At 44.6% G+C, this 11,804-nt stretch overlaps 1 protein-coding gene across 1 annotated transcript; it reads right to left on the reverse strand.

The window, feature by feature from the left end:
* Positions 1 to 263: 263 nt before the first annotated feature.
* On the reverse strand, positions 264 to 1,520 carry LOC116978314 (heterogeneous nuclear ribonucleoprotein A1-like). Its single transcript, XM_033029379.1, has one exon. It carries the CDS (start codon positions 1,466 to 1,468, stop codon positions 488 to 490), a length of 981 nt encoding a protein of 326 aa, XP_032885270.1. The 5' UTR covers positions 1,469 to 1,520; the 3' UTR covers positions 264 to 487.
* Positions 1,521 to 11,804: the final 10,284 nt, after the last annotated feature.

Below are 11,804 nucleotides of genomic sequence, written 5' to 3' on the forward strand. Positions count from 1 at the left end.
CCTCAACGAGATTGAATGTAACCAATTATATGCACTTCCTGTTTCCCCTCCACTGTCAATCTAACCACTTGTTTATGGTTTCCAATCAGATGTCTCAGTTCTACATTTTAAAATTTGAGCCATATCATCATGAACTGAAGTAAAAGTCAGAATTTGGTCTAAAATCAGAAATTTAGGTCCTGAAAATTATGTTGTATTTCTTCCCATATTGGCTCGCTAACATCCCAGATGATTAAAAAAAAAAAACTCACTCCCAATGAAAATTCAGTAATTCTTCAGGCTTACCAAGTAAACTGAATGTTTTTTTATTGTGAAAAAAGTATACAATTATCCTTGATTAGTTTGAATACATTACGCAGCTTTACAGCTACATCTGTGTACATATCAAATACGTCCCCTTTACACATTTTACACACAATTCACTTTTAGGTTCATAGCCATGTGTATGACCAAATACTTCCCCCTTACACATTGAATTCATGCTATGTTAAAAGCCATATCCACCCAAATCTCTGGTTCTGCTTCTACTACTAACACCATAATCTCCCCTGTAGGGTCCAGCAGAATACTTCTCCATACCGCCCCCACCTCTCATTGGGCCATAGTGGGACGGCTCAGGGGAGTAGCTTCCAAAGTTATCATAGGTATCGTCGAAATTATCGTTATTGTAACCTCTTTCGCCACCATAGGCCGGAAAGCCATAATCACGAATGCGATCACTGTAACTACCTCCTGAAAAGGAACGGTCACGCCGGGGATACCCCCCATCACCATAACCACCATAGAGGTCTCCTCGACCTCCTCTCTCATTGTAGTAGCCGCCCCCGCCGCTTTGCGGCCCGTACCCGCCAGAATTGCCAAAATTGCCATCACTCCGACCGTTTCTTTGGGGAAAGCTGCCACCTCGACCGCGAGGTCTACTTCCGCTCTGCATCTCTTCCTTCGACAACCCCTTCTTGACTTCGCACCGGTAGCCATTAATCATGTGGTACTTCTGGATTACAGCTTTATCAACAGAATCGTGGTCATCGAAGTACACAAAGGCAAAGCCTCTCTTCTTGCCAGTGTCTCGGTCGCAGATCACATCCACTTTTTCAATCATCCCATAATCCGCGAAATAGCTCTGCAGATCGTTCTCGTCGAGGTTTTCCTTTATGCCGCCAACGAAGATCTTCTTTACCTTCATGTTGAAGCCAGGCTTGTTCGAGTCTTCTCTTGGCACAGCTCGCTTCAGGTCTACCGTGCGGCCATCTAAGACATGAGGCCTAGCAGCCATTGCAGCATCCGCCTCGCTCGGCGACGAATATGTGACAAAGCCGAAGCCTCGGGGGCGCCTGGTGATGGTGTCCTGGACTACGACACAGTCAGTTAGCTTGCCCCACTGCTCGAAGTGGTTCCGCAGGTTCCCTTCCACCGTTTCGAAGCTGAGCCCGCCAACAAATAGCTTACAGAGCTGTTCCCTCGCCATGTTGTACAGCCGCCTTCGCCACACACTGCAGGAGACTGACTGCCTGCCTAATGAGCTCTATATATAAGCGGCGGCGCGGGGGGCGGGGCAATGCCCGCTGTCCCCGCCGCTGATTGGCCGGCGGGCGGCTGCTAGGTAACCCCGGCCCCATTCTGCGCTGCAGCTCGCGAGCCCCATTGTCCTCAGCAGAAATAGGAGCCGCTCTCAGCACTAAAGAGTGCTCGCCTCAGTCTAACCATCTACTCGGGCTTCAATACCAGAGCAAGTACGACCATTTGAAGCAAGGTATACATAAATTCGCAGATCTAAATAACTTTCTGCATTTTTTTTTTAATGTAGCAATCTGCTTTAAATTCACCGTTTCTGCATTAGTGCAAACAAGAGATTGTTGATGCCATAATCATTGCTAGGCCTTGATGACTGCCTGCCACTGATTAAGTGCAGGAGGAGGCCATTTGGCCCTTTGAGCCTGCACCGCCATTCATTGTGATCATGGCTAATCATCCACAATCAGTAAACAGTGCCTGCCTTCTCTAGCCCTTGATTCCGCTAGCCCCTGGAGCTGTATCTAACTCTCTTAGTTTTACTCTAGGTTTACTAGAAACTCAGCTTTAAGTTTCTGGGCACTCACATTTCAGAGGACCTCACATGGTCCACCAACACCACTCTGCTGGTCAAGAAGGCACAGCAACGACTGTTCTTCGTGAGGACATTAAAAAAGACTGGTCTGCCCCAACAGCTGCTGACAACCTTCTACCGCTGCACCACAGAGAGCATATTAACGTATGGCATCTTTGTGTGGTATCTCAGCTGCACAGAGGCGGAGAGGAGAGCTCATCAGCGCGTCGTCCACAGAGCGCAGAGGATTATTGGGACACAGCTACCAGCCTTGGAGGACAACTACCGCACACGGTGTCTCAGGAAGGCCGTCAGCATCATAAAGACTCCTCACACCCTTGTAATGGACTGTTCGAACTACTTCCCTCCGGCAGACATTACAAGGCCTTCTACGCCCGAACCTCCAGACTCAGGAACAGCTTCATTCCCAGAGCTATAGCTGCTCTGAACCGGCCCTGCTGAGTGCCCCCCATCCCCCCTGGACTGTCTCCCTCAGATGTTTTGACTGTTTCACTGTTCTTTTTACAATCCATGTTCTCGGGATATCTAAATCCAAATTTTATTAGTTATTTATGTTATGACATTGGTTGGAAGCTGCATACCAAATCTCGTTGCGCTTATGTGCAATGACAATAAAATATATTATTATTATTATTTTAAATTAATCCAGTGAATTGGCCTCTACTGCCTTCTGTGGCTGAGAATTCCAAAAATTCACAACCCTCTGGGTGAAAATGTTTGTTCTCATCTCAGTTTTAAATGGCCTCCCTTTTATTATTAGACTGTGGGCCCTGGTTCTGGACTTCCTCCATAATTAGGAACATTTTTCCAGCACCTAGCTTGTCCAGTCGTTTTATAATTTGAGATGTTTCTATAAGATCCACTCTCATCCTTCTAAATTCCAGTGAATACAAGCCCACTCCTTACAATCTTTCTTCATATCACAATCCCGCCATCCCGGGGATTAACCTTGTGAACCTACGCAGCACTGCCTCCATAGCAAGGATGCCCTTCCTCAAATTAGGAGACCAAAACTGCACACAATACTCCAGATGTGGTCTCACCAGAGCCCTGTACAACTGCAGAAGGACCTCTACTCCAAAACTCAAATCCTCTCGTTATGAAGACCAACATGCCATTAGCTTTCTTCACTGCCTGCTGTACCTGCATGTATACTTTCAGAGTCTGGTGTACAAGGACACCCAGGTCTCATTCAATTTACCTTTTTCCTAATCTGACACGATTGAGATAATAATCTGCCTCCTTGCTCTTGCCACCAAAGTGGATAACCTCACATTTATCCACATTATACTGCATCTGCCCTCTCACTCAACCTGTCGATATCACCCTGCAACCTCCTAAGAATCCTCTTCGCAGTTCACACTGCCACCCAACTTTGTGTCATCTGCAAATTTGCTAGTGTTACTTTTAATCCCATCTAAATCATTAATAAATATTGTAAATAATTGCGGCCCCAGCATCGAGCATTGCGGCACTCCACTTGCCACTGCCTGCCATTCTGACAGGGACCAGTTTATTCCTACTCTTTGTTTCCTGTCTGCCAACCAATTTGCTATCCATGTCAATACCCTAGCCCCAATACCATGTGCTCTAATTTTGCCCACTAATCTTCTGTGTGGGACCTTAAAGGCTTTCTGAAAGTCCAGATACACTACATCCACTGGCTCCCGTTCATCCATTTTACTTGTCACATTCTCAAAAAAATTCCAGATTAATCAAGCAAAATTTCCCCTTCATAAATTCATGCTGACTTGGACCAAACCTTTTACTGCTATCCAAATGCACCATTATTACTTCTTTAATCATTGACCAGCATCTTCCTCACCACTGATGTCAGGCTAACTAGTCTATAATTACCCGTTTCTCTCGCTCCCTTCTTGAAAAGTGGGATAACATTAGCTACCCTCCAATCCACAGGAACTGATCCTGAATCTACAGAACATTGGAAAATGATCATCAATGCGTCCACAATTATGCAGACTAAATTTGTAATGATAGTCAATAGCCTAAAGCATGCTACCAGCAGCTCAGAAATATGCATGGGCCAGGCCTAATGTGACTTTGGATAAACTTTTATACCTTTCCAAGTAGTTAGATTGCAAGTAATACAATTGATGTTAACATTATAAATCATGCTTGTGTACATTAGAGGGGATCTTTACCATTGCTGCTTCCCAGACATGTATCATCTCTAATTGTCCTTATAATATAAATACTCTTCCCAAATTACTCTTCTCCACGTCACAACTTTGACATATTAAAAACTTGGTCAAACAGGATCTTGCATTCAAGAAGAATCCAAATTAACACAGACCTCAGGTTGGTTAGAGAAAGATTAAAACTCAAGCAGAGAAAAAACACTGGCAAAGGGCCATTTCATGTTGTAGCCTTAACTATGTAACTGATCTTATCATTTTATGACACCCCGGAAGCATTTGTTGCTTAAGTTGTGAAGATCAGTCTGAAATAGTTATTTTCAAGGGAAGAAACTGAATTTATTATAAATGTGAGACAAGAAAGTTAAAAACAAAATCCAACTGGTGTTTTATGTTCACTATCAACAGTAAAACAAACTTCTCTTCTGCAGAAACATCAACAGTCCTTCAGTCCAAGTATGCCTTTATTTGAAGATTCATTGTTCAAACTAAGAAAAATATTTCACCTCACACAGACCACAAGCATTCTTCCTGTTTAAAAAAAATGTCACTTTAGTTAGGAAATTGAAGCACAATGCAGGTTGCACCTATCAAAGTGTCAGATTAAGCTAGGATTTGATAAGGGAACTCAAGGTAAAGGAACCATTCGGAGGTAGTGACCACAATATGATAACTTTTAATCTTCAATTTGAGAGGGAGAAGGTGATATCGGATGTGTCGATATTGTCGCTGGGCAAACGGAACTACAGAGGCAAGTGGGAGGAGCTGGCCAAAGTTGACTGGAAAGGGACCTTAACGGGGATGACAGTGGAACAATGGCATGAATTTCTGGGAATAATCCAGAAGATGCAAGATCTTTTCATTTCAAAGAGGAAGAATGATTCTCGGAGAAAGAGGCGACCATGGCTGATAAGGGAAGTCAACGATAGTATAAAACTGAAAGAGAAGGTGTATAACATAGCAAAGAATAGTGGGAAGCCAGAGGATTGGGTAAGTTTTAAAGACAGAGGGTAACTAAAAAGGCAATATGAGGAGAAAAGGTGAAATATGAAGGTAAGCTAGCCAAAAATATAAAAGAGGATAGCAAGAGTTTCTTCAGTTATATAAAGAGTAAGAAAGAGGCAAGAGTGGACGTTGGATCGCTGGAGAATTATGCAGGAGGAGTGATACTGGGGGATAAAGAAATGGCAGAGGAGTTGAATAACCTTTTTTGCATCAGTCTTCACAGTGGAAGACACCAGCAATGTGCCTGAAATTCAAGAGTCAGGGTGGAAGGTAGTGGAGTGGCTATTACTAGGGAGAATGTGCTTGGGAAGCTGAAAGGGCTGAAGGTGGAAAAGTCACCTGGGCAGGATGAACTGCACCCTAGGGTTCTGAAAGAGGTGACTTTAGAGAATGTGGAGGCATTGATAATGATATTTCAGGAATCACTGGAGTCAGGAGTGGTCCCAGATGATTGGAAAATTGCCACTATCACCCCACTGCACAAAAAGGGAGCTAGGCAGAATAGTGGGAACTATCGGCCGGTTAGCCTGACTTCATTGGTTGGTATGATTATAAAGGATGAGGTTACGGAGTACTTAAGATGTTAATGATTTGGACAAGGGGATCGAAGGCTTTGTTGCCAAGTTTCCGTATGATACGAAAATAAGTTGAGGGGCAGGTAGTGTAGAGAAAGCAGGGAATAGAAGGACTTGGACAGGTTGGGAGAGTGGGCAGAGAAGTGGCAGATGGAATATAGAGTAGTAAAGTGTGGAGTCATGCATTTTAGTAGTAGGAATAAAGGCGCAGACTATTTTCTAAATGGGATGAGAACCTAGAAATCGGAGCTGCAAAGGGACTTGGGAGTGCTGGTGCAGGATTCCCAAAAAGTTAATCTGCAAGTCAAATCAGCAGTAAAGTAAACAAACTCAATATTAGCATTCATTTCATGAGGGCCTGTATACAAAAACAGGGGTGTAATGTTGAGGCCACATTTGGAATATTGTGAGCAATTTTGGGCGCCATATCTGAGGAAGGATGTGCTGGCTCTGGAGAGGGTCCAGAGAAGGTTTACAAGAATGATCCTAGGAATTAGTACATTAACCTTTGATGAGCGTTTGTCGGCACTGGGCCTGTACTCGCTGGAGTTTAGAAGAATGAGGGTGGATCTCATTGAAACATACAGAATAGTGAAAGGCTTGGACAGTGTGGATGTGGAGAGTCTCGGATGGAGGTCATAGCCTCAGAATTAAAATACGTTCTTTTAGGAAGGAGGTGAGAAATGTATTTAGTCAGAGGGTGGTGAATCTGTGGAATTCTTTGCCACAGAACCACTGAATCAAGCAATAAATATAAATTGTTAAAGACAATGAGATTGATGTGTGCTGTCTACAGGGCATATAATTATATTTTATAAAGTATATACAATAATACTATTGTGTCTTCCAGTGCCATACACTAAAGCTGCAACCACCAACCAGTTTTTAATTTTACAACAGCTATTAGTTGCAGCTTAAAATGTACATGAGCTAATCATGAAAATAACCCTTCTAAATGAAGATCTGGAATTTCTAATCATTCTAGTTGGTTCATTGCGTTAAGTTTGTTTTCATTTTCTACGTTTTGTTTTATGTGGGGGGAGGGGGGAGGGGATCGGGGGAGCTCTTACCTTCCCGGAGATGTGATCAATTTTCAGATCACATTCTCCCGGCTCTGCCTACCATCGATGGAGCTGGAAGCCTCCTCGGACTGTCGTGAGCCCCACCGCGGGGCGTGGACCTTAACATTGGAGCTGATCCCTTGCCTGGGATCGCTCCCACCGCGGAATCAAGATCAAGGGCTCGCAGTCTCGGGTGAGGCTAGTCGAGTGCTCCAATGTCGCGGAAGGTTCGACCAGCCCTGACGCGAGGTTCAATCGCCCGGCGCGGGGGATCTGAAATCCCCCGATGCGGGAGCTTGATCGCCTCGTTGCGGAGGCCCGAACGCCGCCGGCTACAGGAGTCAAGATCATCCCGCCAAGATCATCCCGCTTGAGGCCCATGACCGATGAAGAACAAAGGGAAGAGACTTGAACTTTATTTCGCCTTCCATCACAGTGAGGAATGTGTAGGAGTCACTGTGGTGGATGTTCATGTTAAAATGTGTTTTGTTGAGTGATCTGTTGCTTTTTATTTTATGACTGACCTGGCCAATGAAATTCCTCGTATGTTGCAAAACATACTTGGCGAATAAAGTATGATTCTGATTCTCTGCTAAAATAAAAAAGAAAAGGTAGCACTCATTTCACAGTATGAGGACATGACAGAACTGCTAATCATGACCAACACTAGATAAGACTAAAATCAAAGCAAACATTTGCATTAAACAATTCCCCTTTAAGGTTGCACAGGAGATCATTTGAAGATTTTAGTTCAATGCATGAGGCTTAAAATCATCAGTATGGCAATCTACGTGTGGAGCCATAAAAGATGGGCAAGATATTTAACAATCTTCGTCCGTTTTTACTGTGTAGAAGATCTTGGAAGATACCAAATGAGGCAAATGAGTTGTGATAAATAAAATGATACAATGCACTGGAGTAACACAGCAGGACATGCAGCATCCCTGGAGAACATGGATGAGATGTTTTGGGCCAAGACCTTTCTTCAGAAGAATGACGTGTGATACCTTGCTCCATATAAATTACTAATGACCTATTGCTGGTCTTCAAGAATATTAAGCTGGAAAAATCCCCAGCTGCACCCTTGGATCTTGTGGAAAGCTAGGGAATAAATTTGGGATGTCCTTGCAGAGATAGTTACATCATCTTTAGTGGCAGATTAAGTTGTAGAAACATAGAAAATAGGCTCAGGAGGACGCCATTCGGCCCTTCGAGCCAGCACCGCCATTCATTGTGATCATGGCTGATTGTCCCCAATCAATAACCCGTGCCTGCCTTCTCCCCATATCCCTTGATTCCACTAGCCCCTGGAGCTCTATCTGTCTCTTAAATCCATCCAGTGATTTGGCCTCCACTACCCTCTGTGGCAGGGAATTCCACAAATTCACAACTCTCTGGGTGAAAAAGTTTCTCACCTCAGTCTTAAATGGCCTCCCCTTTATTATAAGACTGTGGCCCCTGGTTCTGGACTCGCACAACATTAGGAACATTTTTCCTGCATCTAGCTTGTCCAGTCCTTTTATAATTTTATATGTTTCTATAAGATCCCCTCATCCTAATAAACTCCAGTGAATACAAGCCTAGTCTTTTCAATCTTTCCTCATATGACAGTCCCGTCATCCCAGGGATCAATCTCGTGAACCTATGCTGCACTGCCTCAATCACAAGGATGTTCTTCCTCAAATCAGGAGACCAAAACTGTACACAATACTCCAGATGTGGTCTTACCAGAGCCCTATACAACTGCAGAAGAAACTCTCTACTCCTATACTGAAATAGTCTTGTTATGAAGGCCAACATTCCATTAGTTTTCTTCACTGCCTGCTGTACCTGCATGCCAACTTTCAGTGACCGGTGTACAAGGACACCCAGGTCTCGCTGTACCTCCCTCTTACCTAACCTAACCCCATTGAGATAATAATCTGCCCCCTTGTTTTTGCCGCCAAAGTGGATAACCTCACATTTATCTATATTGCATTGCATCTGCCACGCATCTGCCCACTCACTCAACCTGTCCAGGTCACCCTGCAACCTCCTAACATCCTTTTCACATTTCACACTGCCACCCAGCTTTGTGTCATCCGTAAACTTGCTAGTGTTGCTCCTAATTTCCTCTTCCAAATCATTAATATATGGTAAACAGTTGCGGCCCCAACACCGAGCCTTGCGGCACTCCACTCGCCACTGCCTGCCATTCTAAAAAGGACCCGTTCACTCCTACTCTTTGCTACCGGTCTGCCAACCAATTTTCTATCCATGTCAACGCCCTACCCCCAATACCATATGCTCTAATTTTAGTCAGTCTCCCGTGCGGGACCTTATCAAAGGCTTTCTGAAAGTCTAGATACACTACATCCACTGGCTCCCCTTCATCCATTTTACTTGTCACATCCTCAAAAAATTCCAGAAGATTAGTCAAGCATGATTTCCCTTTCATAAATCCATGCTGACTTGGACTAATCCCTTTACTGCTATCCAAATGCCCCATTATTACCTCTTTAATAATTGACTCCAGCATCTTTCCCACCACCGAAGTCAAGCCAACTGGTCTGTAAGTCCCCGTTTTCTCTCTCGCTCCTTTCTTGAAAAGTAGGATAACATTAACTATCCTCCAATCCACATGAACTGGTCCTGAATCTATTGAACATTGGAAAATGATTACCAATGCGTCCACTATTTCTAGAGCCACCTCCCTGAGGACCCTAGGATGCAGACCATCAGGCCCCGGGGATTTATCATCCTTCAGTCCCATTAGCCTACCCAATACTATTCTTTCAGTTCCTCGACCCCCTTAGATCCTCTGTCCTCCAGTACTTCTGGGAGATTGTATATGTCTTCCTTCGTGAAGACAGATCCAAAGTACCTGTTCAACTCTTCTGCCATTTCCTTGTTCCCCATAATAATTTCACCCGTGTCTGCCTTCAAGGGACCCACATTTGACTTTGTTATTCTTTTTCCCTTAAAATATCTAAAGAAGCTTTTACTGTCCTTTACATTCCTGGCCAGCTTCCCCTCGTACTTCATCTTTTCAGCCCTTATTGCCCGTTTTGTTTCCTTCTGTTGTCCTATGAAAGTTTCCCAATCCTCTGGCTTCCGACTGGAGGGTAGCTAATGTTAAAGGGCAGTAAGGTTAATCCAGGGAACTACAGGCCAGTTAGTGATGTGTAAGGTATTTGGAAAGACGAGGACTGATTAGAGATAGTCAGCATAGTGTGGGGAAAATAGTATCTCACTAACCTTTTTTTTGAAGAGGTAACCAAAAGGATTGATGAGGACCAGGCAGTGGACATTTTCTACATGGACCATAGCAAGACCTTTAACAGCCACATGGTAGGTTACAAGGAGAGCAAGCTAATTGGATACATAATAGGCTGGATGATAGGAAGCAGAGGGTGGTGGATGTATGGAACAAACTGCCAGAGGAGAGAGTTGAGGAAGGGACTATCCCAACATTTAAGAAACAGTTAAACAGGTACATGGATAGGTTTGGAGGGATATGGACCAAATGATGGCAGGTAGGACTAGTGTAGCTGGGACATGTTGGGCGGTGTGGGCAAGTTGGGCTGAAGGGCCTGTTTCCACACTGTATATCTATGACTCGATGACAGAGATAATTTGGAAGGTTGTTTCTCAGACTGGAGGCATGCAAGTAGTGGTGTGCCAGTTAGGTAATTTGACATTTCAGATAGGTGAAAGGTGTGCATCATGGGAAGTCAAACCAGGGTAGAGCCTTCAATGAAAGACCGCAAGGCATCGGAACAGAATTAGGCCATTCAACCCACTGAGTCTTGTGTCATTCAATAAGGGCTGAACTAGTTTTCCCTCAACCCTATTCTCCTCCCTTTTTCCTGTATCCTTTGACACCCTTGCTAAATCAACCTCTTCTTTACAAGTACCCAAATGACAGCTTCCACAGCCATCCACAGATTTACCATCCTTTGGCAAAAGAAACTCCACCTCATCTCCATTCTGAAGGCATGTATTTTTTTTATTCAGAAGCTGTACCCTCTGGTTCTTTACTCTTCCCATTACTGGAAACAACTTTCACACATCCACGATATCTAGGCTTTTCATTATCCAGTTTCAATTAGACCCCCGCCCCTCATCCTTCTGAACTCGGGTGCAAAACTTTCAAACATTCCTCATATGTTGACCCAATCATTCCTGCGATAATTCTTGTAAACCTCCTCTGAACCCTCTCCAAAGCCAGCACATCCATCCATCCATAGAGCTGCATCCGCTGCTCTAGATGTCAGCTGATTTACATCGGGGAGACTAAGCGGAGGTTGGGCGATCGTTTCGCCGAACACCTCCGCTCAGTCTGCAATAACCTACCTGAACTCCCGGTGGCTCAGCACTTCAACTCCCCCTCCCATTCCCAATCCGACCTGTCTGTCCTGGGTCTCCTCCATTGCCAGCATGAGCAACACCGGAAATTTGAGGAACAGCACCTCATATTCCGCCTGGGTTGCTTGCGTCCTGATGGCATGAACGTTGAATTCTCCCAGTTTTGCTAGCCCTTGCTGTCTCCTCCCCTTCCTTAACCCTCGAGCTGTCTCCTCCCATCCCCCCGCCCTCGGGCTCCTCCTCCTCCCTTTTTCCTTCCTTCTCCCCCCCACCCCCCATCAGTCTGAAGAAGGGTTTCGGCCCGAAACGTCGCCTATTTCCTTCGCTCCATAGATGCTGCTGCACCCGCTGAGTTTCTCCAGCATTTTTGTGTACCTTCGATCTTCCAGCATCTGCAGTTCCTTCTTGAACACATCCATCCCAGATATGGGGCCCAAAACAGCTCGCAATATTCCAAATGTGGCCTCACCAGCACTTGATAATAATGCCTCAAAATTACATCCTTGCTTTTACATACAAAATTAATGCTAGGATTGCATTTACCCTTTTTGCT

Source organism: Amblyraja radiata, chromosome 11 (genome assembly GCF_010909765.2).
Source record: "Amblyraja radiata isolate CabotCenter1 chromosome 11, sAmbRad1.1.pri, whole genome shotgun sequence".
Classification (NCBI taxonomy): Eukaryota; Metazoa; Chordata; class Chondrichthyes; order Rajiformes; family Rajidae; genus Amblyraja; species Amblyraja radiata.

What these genes read in the sequence shown, in the direction of transcription:
- LOC116978314 (XM_033029379.1), bottom strand. Translation starts at nt 1,468, where the DNA reads ATGGCGAGGGAACAGCTCTGTAAGCTATTTGTTGGCGGGCTCAGCTTC.